Here is a 20,027-nt window from a genome sequence, read left to right as displayed (position 1 = left end):
CAAAATCAAAAGCTCCCAATATACCAGAATTTTATTTTATTTTTCTGCATAATATAGTTCACACGTGCACGGAAAATAAGTGAAAATTTGCAAGTCAGCTTCTTTGGTTAAAACACCCACTTTTATTTAAAATCTAACAGACCCGACATAGACGTGAACATGGAAAACCCGTTTACAGTCGAACACAAAAAGAAAGCCAATCAAGTGTTTCTGAGTTGCATAAAGAGAGCAGGAACCTTTCCAATTCACGCTCCAAACTAATGACTGAAAAATGTTCAAATGGGTTTTGAACTTGTCAGAAGCGTCGACATTAAACTCCGACCCACAACCCAACACGCTATGGAAGGAAAAACTACAAACTAATGTGTGTGCAATACAACTTAAAGGCACGACTAACAGTATTGTTAAAATGAACTCGTTAAACAGAAGACGGTGCAAAACCGACACACAAGCTCATTGGTCGACTGTTCACGTCACGGCTCATTCGGAAGATTCTGAAACAAGAAAAAAAAAATTAAAAATCACCGATTTCACAGCAAAAAGAAGTTGCAACACTGTGCCAGTCATATAGTTGTGAGTATACATTTTGAATGTTCTTATTCAAAACAAATGGAAATGTTACAGATGGAACGGAAAAAAAGGCATTTCCATTTATTTCAATGGGGAAAGATGATTTGAGTTACATCTGAATTTTGATTGTGGGTTACGTGCAAATGGGAACGAAAGAGCCGACATCCAACCTGGTTCCTTCAGGTGGCCGCCGTTTCCCACAAGCCCCGGCGGTGTTTCTGCGTTGCCACTGAGGATTTCCACGCGCAGGTCGTTGGTCTGCTGCTCATCCACGATCCTTTTCTGCAGCGCCTCCTGTCGGTCAGGCCGTCGATTAAATCGGTCGATTTCAATCACATTTTGCTGCTTTTACCCGGCCGGTGACGGGCAGCTGCAACGGAAGATCGTCCACCCGGACAAAATCGTCCTCGTCCGACGTCCTCTGGCTACTGTTGCCCGAGGCGGCTTCCTGCAATCCAATGACAGAACAGTTGATTGGCTCTCGTCGTGCCGTCATCTGGGTGTGCTGGAAAACGTCCACATTTCAGCCTACGAGAACTTGATAACAAGCGGTCAAATTGCATCTAAAAAGCACAATGACAGACATTTTATTTAAACTCAAGTCTTCGCAATTTTACACGTTGCTCTTTAGTGGATTCTACAAAGTTTAGAATCTACTACTTGATCCACCGCATTATATGTGATGCTTCCACGTCACATTTCTTTGTACTTACTTCGACGCTGATCATGACGGGGGATTCCGTGTCGGGGGTGCTGGTGGTGTTTGAGTCTTTAAGGGCCGCGTGAACTTCGGCGCTTTTGATGTTCTCCTCTGGAGCGGTGGCGGCGGTGACGCCGTCCGGGTCCTCCTCTTCATTGGAGTGGTAACTCGCCGTCTCGGCGGGTTCATCCTCAGTCGAAGCCGGAACTGGCAACTTGCTGCTCTCGACTGTTTGGTGGGAAAAGAGATGGAAAATGGGGAGATGATGAAACGGGGGGGGGGCTTTCGATAAAGATTTGAAGACATGTCTACTGACAATTTCTTCTTCAACGACTGACATGCAGATGTGCTCATGACCACATGACGAATATGAACGTCCATGACAGTCAATAATGTTGAGTAACGTGACAAGAGCCTGTCCAGCAGCTCCTATATTTTGTTGTTCTTCCTTTCATATATTTGCTGCTGTGAATTGGGAATTTCTCCATTGCGAGACTAATAAAGGTTTTTTTTCCTATCCTAAAGAGCAGCGTAGTGATAAAAAAAATATATTGTGTCAAGTCTATAGCCATACAATTTATTTTTAGAATATTAGTACACTGCAATAGGGAGTTATAAAAGAAACCGTTTTGTATTTTTTTTGTTTTGTGATTGAAAACAGAAATCGTTTGTAATATTAGAATAATGTCGGAGTGCAAAAAAAAAAAAAAAAAAATGTTGAAAGAATACATGCCACCTGATAATTAAAAACATTCCGACCGATCCGAGTCAATGAAACAAAAGTGTGTGAACAGGGGAAACTTTCAGCAGTCGGTTGGGATGAAAATAGAAGCAAATGATTATGACGAAAATGGTGTTTGCAAGCGAATATTCACGACACGGCTTTCATTGTCGTATCAGGACTATTTGTATTTTTATTCAAAACAAACTTGTTAGTAAAGTCGTGTTTGACTGATGGTGTTAAAAGGAGGAGGAACACCCACCGTCGTCGTCGTCGTCGTTGGCCGGCTCCAAGTCACTTTCTTTTGTTTCCTCAGCCGATTGAGCCTGCAGAAGGATGCGAGCACAGGTTACACGCTGCCTGCTAGGAAGCCGACTCAAGGGGGGGATGTCGCAAAGCCACCTGCGGCTCCCCCGGGCCCTCCGCCGTGACCTGCAAGGACGTCAGCACGTCCACGGGGGCCGCCTCAAACTCGTCCGGCTCCCGCCCGTCGTCGTCATCGTTCTCGTCCTCGCCGCTGCCGTAGTTGTTCAGCGCCTGGCTCTCTGCTTTGGAGAGCCCTCCACGAAAGACACGTCGGAGAGGTGCAGCAGGTTGGAGGAATTACACACGCCCCGTTTTTATTTGGGTCTCTTCCCTCGGGAAAACTCGAGTTGAACACTCGTTTCACTTACTGATGGATGGCGGCATCGCCTGCCCATCAGCCTCTTCGCCATCTTCATCTTCATCGTAGCTTTTCGTGTCAGTCGGCAAGAGAGAAGGAACTTCCTGCTTGGTTTCGTCTCGATCCTGTGAAGGGGGAAAAGTTCCAAATGAGGCACAGTGGGGCGAAAAAAAAAAAAAAAAAAAAGAACGGGCGAGACAATCAAAAAGGACAGACCGTGTCTTCGTCGGGGGATGCCGAGGCATTCACTTCGAGTGCTGCGCCGCCCTAATTTGGAGCAACAAGATTCCGTGAATGCAAATGCCCGCCTATTCTTTGGAGGACAGTTAAAAAAATGACATCACCTTCAAAGTTTGATCGGCATCAGGAGGACGTTCGGCCTTCTCCGCGATGTGTCCGGCTTCCGGGGAGGCGGCGATGCCGTGGTCCAAATCCTGCATGAGTCGAAAAAAGGCCAGCTCGTTGAAGAGGATGTCCGAGACCTCCACCAGCAGGTCCTCGCCGCAGTCCTTCAGGGTTTGGCCAATGAAGCGGCCCAGGGAATCCTAGCAAAAGGTCACGCTTGTTTTCGAGGGCGCATATCGCAAACGCGGGATTTGGAAATCAAAAGACAGTCTTTGATCGGGTTGAAATTAAACAACTTTTTTTTTTTTAAATTATTTTTAAACAAAATTAAATTGTTTTGAGGTGACGTGAAAGTTGCCGAATCGAGTCCTCGTTTTAAATGGGGGCGTCCCTCCCTTGAAATGCCTCCGCCGTACCTGCAGGATGGCCCCGAGCTGCCGGTGGAAGAAGCGCACAAACTCTTTGCTGTCGTCGTTCTGCCGCGTGAGCGCCAGGACTTGGCGGCGCAAACTGGTCAGCAGCTGCGGCGTGCACGCCTCGTGCATCTTCTCCTACGCAAAGAGCCACAAGAGATTCACGGCGGTCCATACGCGCTCAGCATCACTGTTTGGTTTCTCGGTGGGATTTCAAAGTTGTGCTTGGTTTGATGTCAACTGCTTTGCGCGTATGTTTGTCAAGTTACCAACATTTATTGGAGTATCTTTTTTTTCCCCCTCAGTTATTCGAAAAGGGGGCGGCCCGGTGATCCAGTGGTTAGCGCGTTGACCTCACAGTGCAGAGGCCGTGGGTTCGATCCCGGCTCCGGCCTCCCTGTGTGGAGTTTGCATGTTCTTCCCGGGCCCGCGTGGGTTTTCTCCGGGTACTCCGGTTCCCTCCCACATTCCAAAAACGTGCATGGCAGGCTGATTAAATGATCTAAATTGTCCCTCGGTGCGAGTGTGAGGGCGGATGGTTGTTCATCTCTGTGTGCCCTGCGATTGGCTGGCAACCGGTTCAGGGTGTTGTCCCCCGCCTAATGCCCGAAGACAGCCGGGATAGGCTCCAGCATCCTCCGTTGTGAGGATAAAGTGGTTCAGAAAATAGATGGATGGACGATTCTATAAGGATAATCGCTACTGTTTAAATGTTCATGTGACCCAAGTAACAGAATTATGACGCCTCCTTTTGTTGAAAGCACAAATACATAATTCTGGCGCTACCTTGAGGAAAGGAATAACTTCGCTCATGATCTCCTTGATTTGCCGGTTGAGCTGCGAGGTGTCGATCTGAGGGGAGTGCACGTCACCAGAGGCGCCGCCGCCTGCTCACAAACAAGAGTGGAATCATTCGGAAAAGGAAATCCTGACAGGAGGGCGGCGACGACAATGTCGTTGCATACCGTCCACGGCTTCTGGAGGAGCAACGGCCGAGGCTGCGCCAGCGGCGGGTTCGACATCACGGAGGTCCGAGTCCGCGGCGGTGCTCGCGTCCGCTTTGTGCTTCATGCGCTCGTATTGGCGCATCCGGGCCAAAGCTTTGTCCAAGTGGATCACTGTGTTGCCTTGGCAGTCAAACATGACACTTTTTATTTTATTTTATTTTTTTATAACCAGTAAACACCTAAGGCGCCCTTGCTTTAACGCAGATTTTTTTTTTTCTGTGAAATGCGTTTAGTTGTCAGAGAAATTTTCAGATCATATTCACTGGGGTTGTGATTATTATTATTATCATTTTTTGAAACAGCTCCTGGTGATGTAAATAATTCAAAACCGTCATTCTCAAAGTGTGGGACGAGTACCACCGGGCTCACTCTGGTGATGGGTGAAAGAATCAGTGCCAAAATTCAGTTCGGTTGTATTTCACTTTTTTGTTCCTTTCATTTACGAATACATCGCATGTAGTCTCTCAGGGCTCCATCTTTCAATTTTGAATGTATCTTTTTGGGGGGAATTTCTCCATTTCTCACACTTCCTCATGTCATTTTATGGAGAACTGTTTCAAAGCGTTTGCACCGACGGTTGATTCTTGGTACAGTGGTGCCTTGAGAGGCGACCATCGTTGCGTTTGAGAAACGAGCCATCGTTCGGCCACCAAAATAAGTTCATGGGACGAATCAAACTTGGATATCAAGATACCAAAGGTAAAGTTTGTATTTGCACACATTTCCGTGTTTAAATACGTGCGCAATGTGTCAAAGATCCCCCCCCCCCTCCCATACATGAATGTTTTTCAAGCACGTGGGTGGGTCAATTTTTGTTCTTTGTGTGTATGATCTCGAATGTTTGCGGGCGGGACCGGAAGGCATCCTCTCGACATACCCAGATCATCCTTGGAAAACGGATCCAGGGTGGTCGACGACAAGGTGCTGTCATTCCCCACGGACTCGATGTCATCTCTCTTCTTCAAGTTCTTCCCCACCAATTCCTAAAAAAATACCAAATACATTCAGCATTCCAAGAAAGCCCGCAGGTGGCGCTTGGAAGCGCCGACTGTTCTTCAAACAGAAACCGAGGCGCTTCATCTATCACTTTCGAACCTAGGAATTATTTGTACACGATTGGCCTGGCTCCCAATTAGCAGAACACCAACAGAACAACGAACGAAGGCACGGACGGTTGGGGGCCAACCACTCCCAGACTCAAGGGGGAGACGAGATGGAAAGGACGCAAGGAGAGCGAGTTAGGAAAAAAAAAAAAAGTAAAAAGTGATGAGCGATGGAGAAAGAAGGAGCGGGCAGACGAAGATGAAAACTGAGACGAAAGGAAACTAGAGACGGGATCTCGAGACGTTCACCGCCCCACGGTACCCTTAGGCCGCGGGTCGGCAACATGCGGCTCTTTAGCGCCACCCTAGTGGCTCTCCGAAGCTTTTTCAAAAATGTTTGAAAATGGAAAAAGATGGGGGAGGGAAATATATTTGTTGTTTTCATATGGTTTATGTCGTAGGAAAAACATGACACCAACATTCTTAATTTTTTCGAATGCTGTAAAAAATGTGTAGAACAACATTTAAATGTCAACATTTCTGTCAAGGAAGATTTGCGTCATAGCCTGCGACACGCGTTTCTATTAGCAGTGCGGGATGCCAGGCAGGTGGCTGCGAAAAATATCGTATTTGTAGCCAACTTAGTCATTTTGATCGTAGGTGAATATAAATACATCTGGCACGTGTTGCCTTCATTACAAGGCTGATATAAGGCTTTTGTTTTTTTCTGTCCAATATGGCTCCTTCAACATTTTGGGTTGCCGACCCCTGCCTTAGGCGGACGGAAAAGGGCGGGTCTTTTACCACATCGCTGGCGGTGGAGCTCTCGCTGGGCGTCAGCTCAGATTGCGAGCCCCCGGCCCAGGACGCGGCGCCCAGCGGAGGCATCTCCTGGGAGGCGCTCTTCTCCGCCAGGTGTCTGCTCACCAAGTCCTGTGGGAGCACGACAGACGACACGGGGCCAAAGTTGACTGAGCGGTACTTGCTTGAGAGACCCCGTTGGGAGAAAAATCATTTTATTTGGAAATTGGCATTGAGGCTGGCTCGGATACGAACCTGCAGAGAATAGAGCGCCCTCTGCCTCAGGTAGTCCGTGTTGAGCAGCTGCAGCTCGTGGAAGAGCTCGATGAGAAAGTGAGGCCGCGACTCATTCTGGGAGATCAGCGTGGCCACCTCGGAGTAGATGGTCTCCCTGAGCGCCTCGAACAACGAGAAGTCGCTGCTCGCGTCTGCGGGTTTTTTTTTTTTCCGGGGAGACATTTGACACATTTGTCTCCGTATTTCGGCCGAGAACATCAAACAGTGCAGACGCCAAGTGCGGCATGTGCGCGTCCGTGCAGGTGTTGGTGGGTGCAGTGAGGATGAAGAAAGTAAAATCGAAAAAAAAACAACAAAAAAAGACATATAAAATATGATGCATGGACTTGCGTGGTGAGTTTACCTGCTGCTTCTGTGCATGCAATTCTGTTAGAGAGGAAGGGTGTTCTCCAAGCATAGGCTGTCAGTAGGATAGATTAACAGTCAACTCAAAAATCAAAAAGGTGGTGGTGACAAAAAGAAAACGGAAGCCGTTAAAACGTTGTGATGAAAGGACTCGATTAGCAAGCAAAAGCAGAGGAGGGGGGTTGCAGAAGTGGTTTCAGGGCGTACCAGAGGAGATGTCATCCTGTCTGTTGCCCAGTTTGCTTTTGCTGTCGAGTTTCTCCTGCGTGAGTTTGTCCAGCAGGTGCTGGTCGTGGTGGCGAGAAGACGCTGCCCTCTCTTGGTCAAAGTCCACCGTGCTGCTCAGGCTGTCGCTCTCCGGACCTGATGAGGGGTGGCAACTAAGTATGGCCGCATGACTGCGCCTGGGGAGATTTTTCTGCTATCTGCTTTCCTGGCTGTTCGGTTAGTTTTGAATTTGTAATTTTTTTCAATTTTTTAAATTTTTTTTAACAAAAGGACAAATTGGATCATTCATCAAATATTTACTCAGATTGCGCAAGCCTATGAGTACACATGTTAATATCATAAAGGCCAATGACAGCCACCTCATGATTTAAAAAAAAAAAGAAAAAAAAAGGATGCAACATTTTTCTTCTTATCCACAGAAAAAGAACGATGGAATTTTTTTAAAAAGGGCAACATTTTGTGTGTGACACTTTTAATGACTAGCATGTTTTTAAATATTAATTAAGAACATTTCTGAGTCAATCATGATGTTTTACATTTAATGTTGACTTTGAAGGGACTTTTGCCACCTCTGGCGATATGCAAAAAAAAAAGAAAACATCTTAAGGTCTCGGATTATGCTGGTGTACCTTCGTTGTTCTTGTTGTGCCCTTTGCCCCGCTTGCGTCGGCTTTTGCTGCGGGAGGCCAGGTTGGCCTGGGCGGAGGCCTTGCGCCCCGTTTTGAAGGTCTTGGTGACGGTGGTGGGATCGGCGCGGTCGGGCAAGCTGCTAAAACTGGCCACCGACGCCCGCTCGCACTCGTTCCGAGGGCTGTGGCGCCGCTGCGGTGGGGTGAACGACGGAGGGGAGAAGGACGGGCGGCGCTCCCCCGTCGGAGTCGGATGGTGCGGGACACTGTTGTTTGGGAAGGAATTGTTGGACCGGCCCGCGGGTCTAAAAGGAAGTCACGCGAAACAATGAATGCCCTGCAACGTGGCCACGCCGAAAAAAGGTAAGACCCACCGTCTGTCAGCCATGACGTTAAGGGGTGAGCGCTGGAGCGGAGGAGGGAAAGTCATGGACTCCGTTTTGATGGAGGTATTGGGGTCCGAGTGCCGCTTCTGCTGCTCCGGACTCGCGTGATGAGCACTCGCCGCACCCTGAGGGAAGTGGCTCATGGCGGCAGGGAAGAGAGGAAACAGGCTAAATCCTGCCGCGTCGTCAGAGGGAAAGACAAAAATCACTTCAGTGAGGAGTTTTCTGAAACCAAGTGCCGATTTTCCTCACATTTAAGGGGTATTCTGTTGACGAAAAAAAGTTCCGTTCCCTCGGCGGCAGTCGCGCACGTTTGTAAATACGACGGCTATTAACTAGCCGACTGAGCGTGCCTTCTTGTGTGTCGTGGCAAGCTACTTGACTGTCGCCATCTCAAAGCTCCAAACAGCATTTGACGGTGCCATCGCCAACCAAGAAATGCCGTCGTGGCATCTGCTCTAATCCCCAATCAACCACTGGAAGAAATTTCTTAACTAGAAAATTTCTAAGTAGACGCGTTTTCCATGTAAATGCCCTAATCCATTCCAAGCCCCCCAAAATTCAGACACAAATGTTCTATGAAGCATAAAAATGCATCAAAAAATACGTGTTAGAGTTAGATTATCGCACAATAAATGAGAGTTGTGCATAATGTAAAAAACAGAGTCAAACAGAGTCCACGTTCTGTTTCAGAAGTGATTTATGACTGGCGTTTTGGACACACATCTATCTACACACATAGACGGTAGAGGTCCCTCTTAGCCAATGGGATGCCAGGAAAAAGCTCGGTAGTAGCCAATGGCAAAGCAGCTAGAAGTATGTTGCGTTCAGGAAACTCGGGAGCTGCGAGTAGCAGCCCACGCTGTATTTTTTTTACCTTTTGTATCTCGAAATGTCTTTCGTAACAAGAGGCAATATTTTCCTGTTGAGGCGTTTCGTAACTTGAAAATTTCGTATGAAGACACGTTCGTAAGTAGAGGTACCACTGTATATCCGAGACTAATTATTTATCAAAAGTCTCACCTCAACTCAACACCTCATTTTCAGTGAGAACATTGACAGATTTTGTGTCTTTGGATCTAAAACACCGATTTAATGTCTCTTTTTTAAATATTGCAGAAACAAATACATTTATCATGATTGAACTCAACTCACTCAGCTCAATGTGAGACACCAGTCGTGTGTTCAGCAAGAAGCATTTTCCAACTGGCCAATAAGTGAAGGAGAAGCAGCCTTGGCTACTACTGTATTGTCAAGATGGAGGAAAAGGGACTTGCTAGGGCGTGTGCTAACCTGCAGCTGAAGGCGACGGCTGGTGGGTGTGTTGCTGTTTTTGCTGTTGTGGCTCCTGCTGCTGCTGCAGGAGCTCATTCAGGACCTGCTTCAGTCTACAATGAGCGCAACAGTGTAAAAAGACGCTCCATCCTGACTGGATCTAAAGCTGAACGCTTTTCACCTTTGCACGTTGGTTTGCTGCCAAGCCAGCTGCGTGTAACACTGGTTGAGCTGGTGCATGACCAGGTGGACCTGCGGGGACGTCAGGTTGTTGGGCAAGGCGCCGTACGAGCCCGCCATCACGCTTTGCAGCATGTATGACAGCATCTTGGGGAACAGGGCAGACCGAGTCGTCATTTATTTTCCAGGCGCGGCGTTCGCGGACAAGTATAAACCAAATCGGCCACCTGTTGATCCTGCAGCAGAGTCTGACACATGTTGGTGCTGAAGTCCAGCTGCCTCTGCAGCTGGCTAATCTGCTCCTGCCAGTGGGTGGAGCCCTCGGCCACCGAGACCTCAGAGGCCCAGCAAAGGTTCTCCTGACGTCTGCCGTTTGCAGGCTGACTCGCGGACGGGTTCCAACTTCTGGGGGGTGGCGGCTGTGGCTGCTTGGTCTTCGGTTTGACATGAGGGGACTCGTGCACGGAGGAAAAGGCTGGTGGAGGCTTGGGGCTACTGACGACGCAGACGTAAGAAAGAGCAAATGTTGTCAAAGTCCAACTCTTTTGAGATAAAACGTAAAGGGAAAGAAGATATGCTGTGAATGTCAAAACTTTCGGTTCGACTGTGGTCGGCAATGCATGAGCCGTCAGCTCATCTCGCAGGACCTCATTGAGGCAGCATCGAATGTTGAACTCCGCCATGTGTATCTGGCTTATCTTATTGCATCACTTAAAATTGGCAGAAAAATAAATCAAGACAAATTTTCAGAAATATGAGCGAAGGGAGCAACTCGTGCTCTTGTGCGCCAGTGGGTGTCGTTTTAGCCTTCTCCCAACTCGCCCCACCCCCCCAAAAAAATGTAATACACGATGGGCTTCAGACTGACCATTCTTGGTTCTTCTTCTTGTAGAGGGGCTGAGTCATGCTGGTGGGGAAGATGCTGCCGTCATCCGCAGAGCTGCTCTCCGAGCGGTCCTCTTCCTCCGCGCTGCGCTCAGAGTGATAGTCGCCATCTTCCTCCTCGTCCAGGTTGCAGGGGGTGGAGCCCCAGGTGGCCATTGTCCTGATTACATCAGCAAAAGGCAAATCATAGGTGGCTTAGGGCTGGGAAATGGCAATAAAAATCACAAACATTCCTTTTTTTTTTTCTTTTTTTTTTACAATTCTGCCTTGAGTGAAAACATGTATGCAAACAACAATGCAACAGCATGAAATGTCTCTAAAGATCATGACAAGATTCCTAAGAAGGCAACACTTGTACCTCTCTTTTAATGTCGTTACATTTACGGACGAAATCCCCCGGCCCGAGAACGGCTTCATACCTTTCGTCCCGACTAGCGGCGAGCTGGGAGGGAGCCGCTTGCTCGTCAGCGCCACAGAGTGAGCCGGCGAGGCCGCGGCGCCTCTGATGTTCGGCCATCAGGGACTCCAGGTGCTTGCGCCGCTGCCGCAGCTCCTCCCGCGCCACCTGGTGGCGACGCATCTCCGACCACAGCTGCTGGCGACGCAACGACAAGAGCAACTCTGGTTGGAAAACATGCATCTTTTCACCTGGAGCGGGCTCTGGGTTTGTGTATGTGTGGCCACCTCGTTGTCGGGGACCGAAGTCGCGGCGGCTTCGGGAGCGGTGGGATTGAGCATGGTCGGGCTGCATTTTGCCGCCGACGATGAGGAGGAAGGCTGTGCGACAGCTGGTGTCGACGCCGCTGCTGGAACCTTCCAGATTAAACCCTGCTCGCTCGCTTGGCTGGACAGTGAGGACTGCAGGAGGGGAAAAAAAAAAAAAAAAAAAAGATGCAGCATTCGGAAAAGAGTTTCGGTGGGAAAAGATGATTGTATTTCTGTAAGGCAGCAGTGTCAAGTCCATTTCATCAGCGCTCTGCTCATAGTAATCACTCGCTTATCACGGAGGTGATGCTCCAGATATGACCAAAGTACAGTAGCAACCAAGTATGTATGGAATCATTTCCATATATGAGTTTCATTCATATTTAATCATCAACAAGCAATACGCTATATGGGTGTGAAGTACAGGAATTATTTGGGGGTCCTTCCCTGTATTATCTCTGACTTGTGAATGCCTTGATAGGAGGCAGGCCCATGCTGTTGAGTGACACTAAATTAGCTTATGAGAACTCACGATTGGCTGGTTATTTCCTGGCTCTAGAACCAGATAGAGAAGTGGACAGTGACTAAAAGGAAAAAAAATGGATTTCCATGATAGAGCTGGAGGTTCTGCAATAAATGCTTATCTAGATGTACCACAAAAATGTGTCCTTTTGTCCAGAGTACCTGCAGGTCAGGACACGTCAACTGAAGGTCCTGGATCTTGCCCTGGATCTCACCGAGCATCTGACGCTCCTCGTGGAGCTGCTTGAGTGCCTGCTTCTGCTGACGAAGCTTCTCTTTGTAGATCTTTTCCCTGTCGTCAAGTCACATCAAAGAGAAAGGAGTTCGATGAAAGCCCAGGTGCGCTGGGATTTTCCTTCAAAACGCATACCTGGCCTTGCTGTAGAGAGCGGCGTCTGATCCCCGGGGATCCTGTTGGGGTCCGGCGGCTGGGGGTGGTCCCCCCATAGTAACTCGAGTGTTATTCTGCTGTTGGTGCAAAGTTTCGTCCTCGTTGATTGTTGCGTCCGTGTCGTCGCTCTGGACACAGGGGCGGCGTAAAACACAATTCCCTTAAAACAAATGAATAAATAGCTGGTGCTCAGATTCCGGGATATTTGGGTTTTGGCAATGTGTCTGCTGCATGCACCGCATGCACAAATCCTCATCACTGTTTTGGAACAGACTGCTTTTTTTTTGCTTTATATGCACCGCGCGAATGAATAGCGACCGGTCCAAGGCGTACCTTGCTTCTCTCCCCCAAGTCAGCAGGGAAGGAGGAAGACAGTGGAAGTTTGTAATATTCCCCACCTGGACCATGGCAACCAGCTCCTGCAGCCGGCGTAGCTTCTGCTCGGCTTTCTGCTGGCGAAGCTCCTGGGAGAAGCCAGCTTCACTGGCCAGGCTGCTGCCCGACCCGGAGCCCGACGCCTCGTCGTCCGGACAACCGGGTTGGGCACCGGCACCTCCGCCGTCATTATTGAGCCCGTCCTCATCCTTCGCCCAATTGTAGGCCGTGTCCCTGTTGTACTGGCACTCTGCAGGGGTGGAGGAGCCAGAAACGGATCGAGTGCGGTGTCAAGTTTAGAAGGTGGCTGCTACGTGCGCGCGCGCGAGCGAGCGAGTGTGTGAGTGTACCAATGGCTGAGGGGATATGAAAGCTGCGGAGGTTGACCGCTGACTGGTTGTTGATCTCACTGTTGAGTCGACTGTCGCGATTGTTGGCGTTGGTCGTGGCGCTACTTGAGACGCTGCAGCGGTTCGCGAGGCTGTTCGAGTTGCCCCAGTTTGCACTGCGCTGCGGGTTCCTGAGCATGCAAACCGAACGACGGAGAGCTGTGTAATTTCACACCGTTCTCTCATGTGACATTCGAGTCCGGCGAGTACAAAATGTCTCGTGACACACAAAGAAAGTATGGAACCCGTGTACTTAATTAGATTATCTGCAATTAGGCACACACCTAATGTTCGTGGGTGACTGCCGCTCTTGCTCATAATCAAACATGGCCTCCAGCATGGAGCTGTCCTCCGTCGCCTCCTCCTCCTCCTCCTCGTCATCCTCCTCCTCCTCGTCCTCTTTCACATTTTCATTAACCGCGTCCACCATCATGTCTGACGTCTGCTGAAAGTACTGCACTAATTCCCGAAGCTCGTTCAGGCGCTTGTGGACCTCCTTCAGCTTTCTGATAGTGGGCAAAATAAAAAAAATTAAATTGGGGGGGAAAAAAGGTCACATCAAATGGAAATACATGTCTCGTGACAAGTACCGTATAATTAAAATGTCCATTGTCCGAATAATTTTTTTGTTTGGAAGATTAACGCTTCATGACAGATTTTATGTAGAAAGTATGCTTTGTTTTGTTTTTTTTACATGACCTTTGTGCCTAAATTAAACAAATGGCCAGTGAAAAAGTAAGATATTTAAAAAATATAAATCACTTAAAAATATAATCTGAAATAAGTGTGTTGAGTACATTTGATGACAAATATTTAATTTGATTTATTTAGAAATAAAAATTTAAAACACACTTTGCATTTCATTGTATGGTGCATAACGGACAAAAAAAAAAAATCAACCAAATAAAATAAATCAAAAACAATGCCCCCCCCTCACGTCAGTTAACTAGTGAAAACAATTTATTGGTTCGGTCTGAATATGTTGGGCAAAATTTATACGGGTTACACAACGAATGACATAGCAGGTGACACTAAGTTTTAAATTGGGCTTTTGGGTCATTTTGGAAAAGAACTCTCCTCACCAAAAGTACAAAATAGATTCAACAAAATTATTTCGATACAACTTTTTCAGAATAGTCTGTACGGCATGAACGCATTTTGATGAGGTGTTGGTCAATTTCAGGTTGAAATAAAGTCATTCATATTATCCAATTATACAACGTATACTTTTTTTTTGTTTTGCCCTGTGACCTAACAGAAAGCGTAAAGACAAAAGTCCAGATACTTGGTGTATGTTGACCTGAGTTTGTCGTTCGAGTTGTCGGTGTCTGCGTGTTGCGGGAGCAACGGATGAAAGGATGCGGCAGCCGCGGCTCCAGTTGAGCAGCTGGCAGACGGACAATCCGAAGAGCCGCCCGTGCTCAAGCTGCGCTGCGTTGACAACGCGCCGCCTGAAAGAGAACGCACGTCGGTGAAGCAGCTTAATCCAAAACGTATTTTCTTTTTTTTTTCTCAATGCTCACAGTAGTTGTTGTTGAGCGTCTGGTCTCGGAGCGAGTGCAGTTCGTCTAAGATTTTGTCCATGGTTTCTTTCTTGTCTTGGAGCTCCTGGAGCTTGGTGAGCTTGGCGCTTGTGGCCGTCGTCCCCCCGCCATCGAGGCCGCCGTGGGGCCCGGAGGCCGAGTGCAGTACGGGCCTGTGCTGAGGCGGGCCGAGCGCCCCGGGGGCACGGGACCAGCTCACTTCTCTGGAGAGGGAGAGGCTCTCTGCTTGACGACGGTTGTCCGGCACGGACTTGGTCTACGGTGGGACGATTTGGAGTTTGATGAATGTGGTTAATAGATATATGCCGACAAATTCTCCCCCTGCTGTCAAAGTCGGCATCGGCCCAACGCTGCAATGTCTCTGATCCTGAGCAGAAAAATTCTGCTGTGATGCGCTCTGAGATTTTTTTTTCCTTTCCTCACAACGTTGAGGGCCGACAATCTTAAACGCTAAAGCTAATCCACGTGTCGGTTTGACAATGCAATGGTGACTCCAAAATTTTGAAGTGAAACGACATAGCTCGCCTGTTTACTACGTTTGGTCTTGACATTCACAATGTGAGCCAGAGGGTAAAGTTTGACATCAATGTCATGCAATCAAAGGCCAAAATGGCAACCCCGTGAGATGGATGAGAAGGGATAACTTCATGTTAATGTGCTGAAATCTTTCTTCCGCCCAAGAAGTATTAATCAGAATTCCAAGTTTAGACGAGTGGGGGCACAAATCAGGGCTCGAGGATCCGTTCAATTCTATTATTTTGCTGTTTGTGCACAGCATATTTGAAGGGGGTTTTTTTTTGTTTGCGTGCGCTTAAGATCTGACATACCCGGGAGTCCCGCAGTTGGTTGTGGAAGCGCCGGATCAAATCATTGAGCTCGTCGTTGAGCTCCGACGTGATGCTCAGCCCGGACACGCTGCCCGTGGTTTCCGTGACAACTGGAATACACAACAAAAATCCAAATGTTCTGCAATTAGAAACCTTTTTGGGGGGCAGCGGCCAATTACTTGTGGTTTCAGCGACTGAGCCACCGAGGGTCTACGGTACAGCATGCACTTTGTGGCGCTTGTGTTTGGTTTGCGTTTCATTGGTCTCTCACCCGCCGCGTCCTCTATGACTGCGAGCGCTTGCTCGGCGCTTTGCTGCATGGCCAGCAGGGCCTCTTGGCGGCCCTGCAAGGCCCTAAGCTGATCCTGCTGCTCCAGCATTTTCTTCAGCAGCAGGTGCTGCTTCCGGAAGTTCTCCAGTTCCTCATTCTGCTCTCGCATGGATGCGTTTGGCCAGTCGCCCTGCAAGCACATCGCGTTGTGTTTACCAACAACTCAAACACTTTGATCGTCAGGAGTACTTGATGGTGACATTCAGCGAGGCATACTGGCGCATTCGATGCGTCCGGAGGTCTCACGTCGACATTCAGCGAGGTGCTCTCGACCAAGGAGCCGGAACCCACGGCAGAATCTTGCGTCCTGCCGTCGTCCTCCTCGTTCTTACGAGCCTGTCCCATCAGCACGGGTGACAAATTAATAACGCAGAGACTTGCCTGAGGGTAGGATTTAAGACAACGAAGCAGAGAGACAGCAGACAAAAAAAAAAAAAAAAAAAAAGACCCACCAGCATTTTCTGCAGGAACCGCAGGTAGGACTTCTCCTGCTCTTTGAGGTGCTCGATGAGATGAGAGAGGCGCTCCACGTTGGCCGGCACATCGTTCTTCTCCACCAGGTCGTCGCGCATGGAGCTGGCCTTGCCGATGTACTCGCGGATCTGCACCAGCTTGCTGACCAACTGCAAAACCAATGGAGTTGGTGCTGTTAAAAAGTGCAAAGGGATGAAAGCGCGAGAGGGGCAGGGAGGGCGGCAGTCACAAGGAGAGGCACAAACTGCAGCGGGCACCCAGAGCGGCGTATTTATAAGTTGCCCTAAATACAGACTTCCTCACTTTCACCCTACTTCTCTTTCTCAGTAGTCAAGAACAAAGTGATGCTTGACTATATTCTCAAATAGACGCTATCACTAGGGCTACATTTAAGGCCGTTGACTATTTTTTTCATGAATCGCATTTTAAACATGCTTTCATTGCCATTCTTTCACACAAAAACGGGATCCAACTTTAAGTTACAAGTGTGTGTGGGGGGGGGGGGGGGGGGGTGCACAAACAAAAATTAGGATTCAGTCACTGGTTTGGTCTGTAACATGTCCAAAAACAGGCAAAAGACGTCCGCCTTTGTGGAGGACCACAGAAATGTGAGAATCTTTTCAAGTGAGGTTGAAATTGGGAGGATTTGGGAAATTTGAAATCAAACAAGGTCTCGAAACGATGAATCGATGATCAAAACTATTACTGATTAATTTGATAACACTATATTACTATATTTCATCTTCCAATATTGTTATTTTGTGTTTATTATTATGAAAACCTGACGTCCTAGAGAACAAACGAGGGCCGATTCGGAATCAACGCAAAAGATTCATCTGCAAAGTTGACTTGCAGCGCTGATTAAAACATTGTGCTTTTAAAAAAATAAATAAACGTTCAACCAGACTAATCAATAACTTGATTGAATCTATTAATCATTACGCCTATAGTTGTCACAGCCATTGACTGCATTAATACAGTGAGACCATCAATGTCCAAAACAGTTGTGCAACTTACAATTGGACCAAAATATTCAAGACACACGCCACTCCTCTCCAAAAATCTCACACACTGTCGTGACTGACAGGTGCGCCCGATTAAATTGAACATTCAAACAATAAATGGTGCACAATTTTTACACTCGTAAGAATTGGGTTTTGCTTGCGAGCCACTCCGTCGCCTAACTGCCATGGCTCCCGACACCAATTGCCCGCAAGTTAGCAGTCAGGCTGCTAAAGTGGTATCGGTGTGAAGTATCGATACATATTTTTTGGGTATGGCGTCACAGTACCAGTGCATCGCTAATATTTGGGCAAATTTGCCTGGAATTCAAGAACAACGTCTTACCAGGCTGCTGACAACGCTGTCTTGTCCTTCCTCGTAGTCTGGGTTTGCCGCCGCACCCGCCCCTCTTTCGGCGCTGCCACGTATTGGCCTCGCGGCCGCTTCCTTGGTGGAAACTCCGGGAGTGAAGGCGTCCCTCACTGCCGCGCTCTGCTTCTTGGTTTCCTTGACGGCGACGGGCGTGGAAGGGGTAGAGGTGGCGGGCGGGAGCAGCAGCAGCTCCTTGTTCTTGTTGGTGTTGATGTGCAGCGGGACAAAGTTGTAAGGTTTCTTGTTCTCCGCCGCGAGCTGCCGCTGGTTGTTGGCGGCCGTCACGCGGCCCTGGGAATCACTACCGATGCTCTGTGAGAGAGGATAAAAGAAGTTAAAAGCCCCTCTAAACTGGAATCAAATATTAGTTAATGTTTGAATATTGTTCTCAATCCGCAGGTTATCAGAAACTATGTCGTTCGCAATTGTGGAGAAATTCCATTCACGTCACATGCATCGTTACTAGACAAATGTGAAACAAAGAGTTCATGTTCACCTCATCCAAATCGGAGAAGTGGATCCTTTGCTGGATCTTGTCCAGCTCCGCCTGGTCCGGAACTGAGAGCTGACTGGTGTATTTCATGTGCGCTGGCCTACGTCGGCCGCTCCAGGGGGTAGAACTGGGCGAAATGTCGTTGGTCAGGCGGCCTTCCGCCACCAAAGCAGCCGACAGCTTTTTTTTGTTTTTGTCCGACGAGCGGTTTGCCTTTTTCTGCTGCGCGCCACTCCAGTCCTGAACCATCACAAGAGTTATGAGTGATTACCAATATTTACTTTGTCTGATAAAAAAATTGGGGGTGGGGGGGAGTTGTACTTGTGACACTCAGATTTCAGCCAAGTTACACTTTGTTCTTCAGTATTGTTAGAAAAAATTGTGAATGGGGGCGGGGGGGGGGGGGCATGGGCCAGTGACATTTAAGAGGGAATCAAGACTCTTTCACTCATCACACATCTGTAAATATTAACGTTTATCTGGTAAAAATGCACTTTGGACACCACAATATCCCGCTTGGGTGAGTTCTTGGCTGACAGGCACACATGTCTGTACTACTGTGATGCTGATGTGCCAATTTAAGTTGTGGCTACATCTCACCTTCCTTGTGTTCTGCGTAAAAATCAAAAGCGGGTAAATGCTGCATCTTCACACCGATGCGCCAATTTTACAGACTCTCTCTATTCAAGGAGGCATAAGATATAGGCCTCACTTTAATCCAATTTCCCTCACAGGATAGATAAATACAAATCTACATTTTTTTGCAATTGCCTTAAACACGCCAGCCACACACCAAGCTACATGACTCTACAGTGTGGTCTGTGACCATTTTAATGGCTTTTATGTTAAGCTAATTTGTATATCATTATTATACACCTAAAACTTTCAACCCCTGTTGTCTTTCTATTAAGACGTTGAGCAGAAATTCTGTCATAAGCTTCTTTATAGTTCTTTCAGGAAAATTAGGTACTTGGGTGTCTATTTAGCGTCGTTTACCATGTTGTTGAGTCTGTCCTCCAGGCTGGCGTTGGTGACGCTCCAGTTGTGCAGCTCGTCCGCGCTGTCGTCGAAAGGTGCACCTCCGGTTGCCATGTTACTACCCGCTAAGCTGAAAGCCCAAAACAACAAAAATGTTCAGGATGGACATTGAAAGGGGGGGCAGCCGGGTACGTTTTGTTTCTTAAACCGCTCTGGGCTACATATAACTATCTTCTGTGTCTCAACTACGAGCCCTCGGCGCCGCTTCCACACGGGTCGAGCTACATGGCTCGCTTTCTCCTCCAAGTTGACCCCATGCATTTAAAAAACGCTCTGATAGCCGTCACTTGTGCGTCACAGACAGATACGCGAGGAGAGCGCACCTTAAACACAAAGGCTCGTCAAAGCGAGCGGCTACGAACGTTGAAAGCCCGCAGAACTACTAGTGCAAATGCGGATATGAGTGGCTCCGAGCCCCGGGAATCACCATGGCAACCTCCGAACGTCCCCACCACACTCCTGTGTGTGGTGTTATGTTGCTTCTCAGCAGTGAGCATCGTTCTCACCGCCGAAAAAGTTTTAAACAAACGTAATACACAATATTGTGGCGCGTACGTGTGTGTGTGGGGGGGGGGGGGGTTAAAGGGTTAAACTGGCTAATGTTACCTGTTAACGTCTGGTAACGCGTCTGATGCTAACTATCACCCCCCCCCCCCCCCGCACACACACACAGGCGAGCACGCAAATAGTCAAGCTAAAAGCCACCACACAGTGGATTATACAAACAACCCAGGTTAGCAAACGTGTTAGCCTTGCTTTCAAGTACTTAGCTTCGAGGTAAACCGGTAGCCAACCAACTTGGTTCACAGCAAGTGAAAACTTCAAAGTGAAATGGAATAATAATCACCGTAGCTCTAGGCGTTGTGGTGGACAATATTTAAATTCGTTTCCGCGTGGAATCCATGTGAGAAATTATTGTACAGTCAATTACGCCGCTTCTTCCTCTTTACCGTTTATTTGGTGGAAAGAAAGGCAATACAGTATTTAGGTAAAATCCACTAGCGTCGCTGACCCAAACTTGACCAGCAGGTGTCCGGAAATCAATGTGTCGTCACTAAGCCGCGACAAGGACCGC

The 20,027-nt window shown here is 48.1% G+C and overlaps 1 protein-coding gene across 8 annotated transcripts; it reads right to left on the bottom strand.

Moving 5' to 3' along the window:
• Window positions 1-99: 99 nt before the first annotated feature.
• pcm1 (pericentriolar material 1) lies at window positions 100-19,982 on the bottom strand. Of its 8 annotated transcripts, XM_086120564.1 has the most exons (40): window positions 19,800-19,982; window positions 18,911-19,022; window positions 17,918-18,154; window positions 17,395-17,733; window positions 16,026-16,196; window positions 15,790-15,909; window positions 15,514-15,703; window positions 15,243-15,352; window positions 14,395-14,671; window positions 14,172-14,322; window positions 13,156-13,377; window positions 12,833-13,002; window positions 12,506-12,732; window positions 12,087-12,235; window positions 11,879-12,008; window positions 11,174-11,347; window positions 10,909-11,084; window positions 10,473-10,649; window positions 9,832-10,099; window positions 9,606-9,751; window positions 9,443-9,537; window positions 8,138-8,324; window positions 7,764-8,068; window positions 7,114-7,269; window positions 6,905-6,961; window positions 6,520-6,692; window positions 6,268-6,396; window positions 5,298-5,403; window positions 4,379-4,540; window positions 4,200-4,300; window positions 3,417-3,551; window positions 3,000-3,200; window positions 2,872-2,922; window positions 2,666-2,780; window positions 2,394-2,551; window positions 2,254-2,317; window positions 1,284-1,498; window positions 923-1,075; window positions 741-864; window positions 100-494 (listed from the first exon to the last, which is right to left on the bottom strand). In XM_086120564.1, the coding sequence occupies exons 2-40, from the start codon at window positions 19,004-19,006 to the stop codon at window positions 481-483; spliced, it is 6,231 nt and encodes a 2,076-aa protein (XP_085976690.1). In that variant the 5' UTR covers window positions 19,007-19,022; window positions 19,800-19,982; the 3' UTR covers window positions 100-480. The 8 variants fall into 8 exon arrangements, with proteins under 8 accessions (XP_085976690.1, XP_085976685.1, XP_085976688.1 ...); XM_086120559.1 differs by lacking the exon at window positions 100-494 and having other exon boundaries at window positions 502-864; XM_086120562.1 differs by lacking the exon at window positions 100-494 and having other exon boundaries at window positions 502-864; window positions 9,832-10,096.
• Between the last annotated feature and the right edge of the window lie 45 nt (window positions 19,983-20,027).

The sequence above is a fragment of the Hippocampus guttulatus genome, chromosome 9 (assembly GCF_054856545.1).
Source record: "Hippocampus guttulatus isolate MCC_2025c chromosome 9, RoL_Hgut_1.0, whole genome shotgun sequence".
NCBI classification, from domain to species: Eukaryota; Metazoa; Chordata; class Actinopteri; order Syngnathiformes; family Syngnathidae; genus Hippocampus; species Hippocampus guttulatus.
The sequence above is the reverse complement of the archived record's forward strand: the minus strand, read 5'-3'. Positions and strand labels throughout refer to the sequence as shown.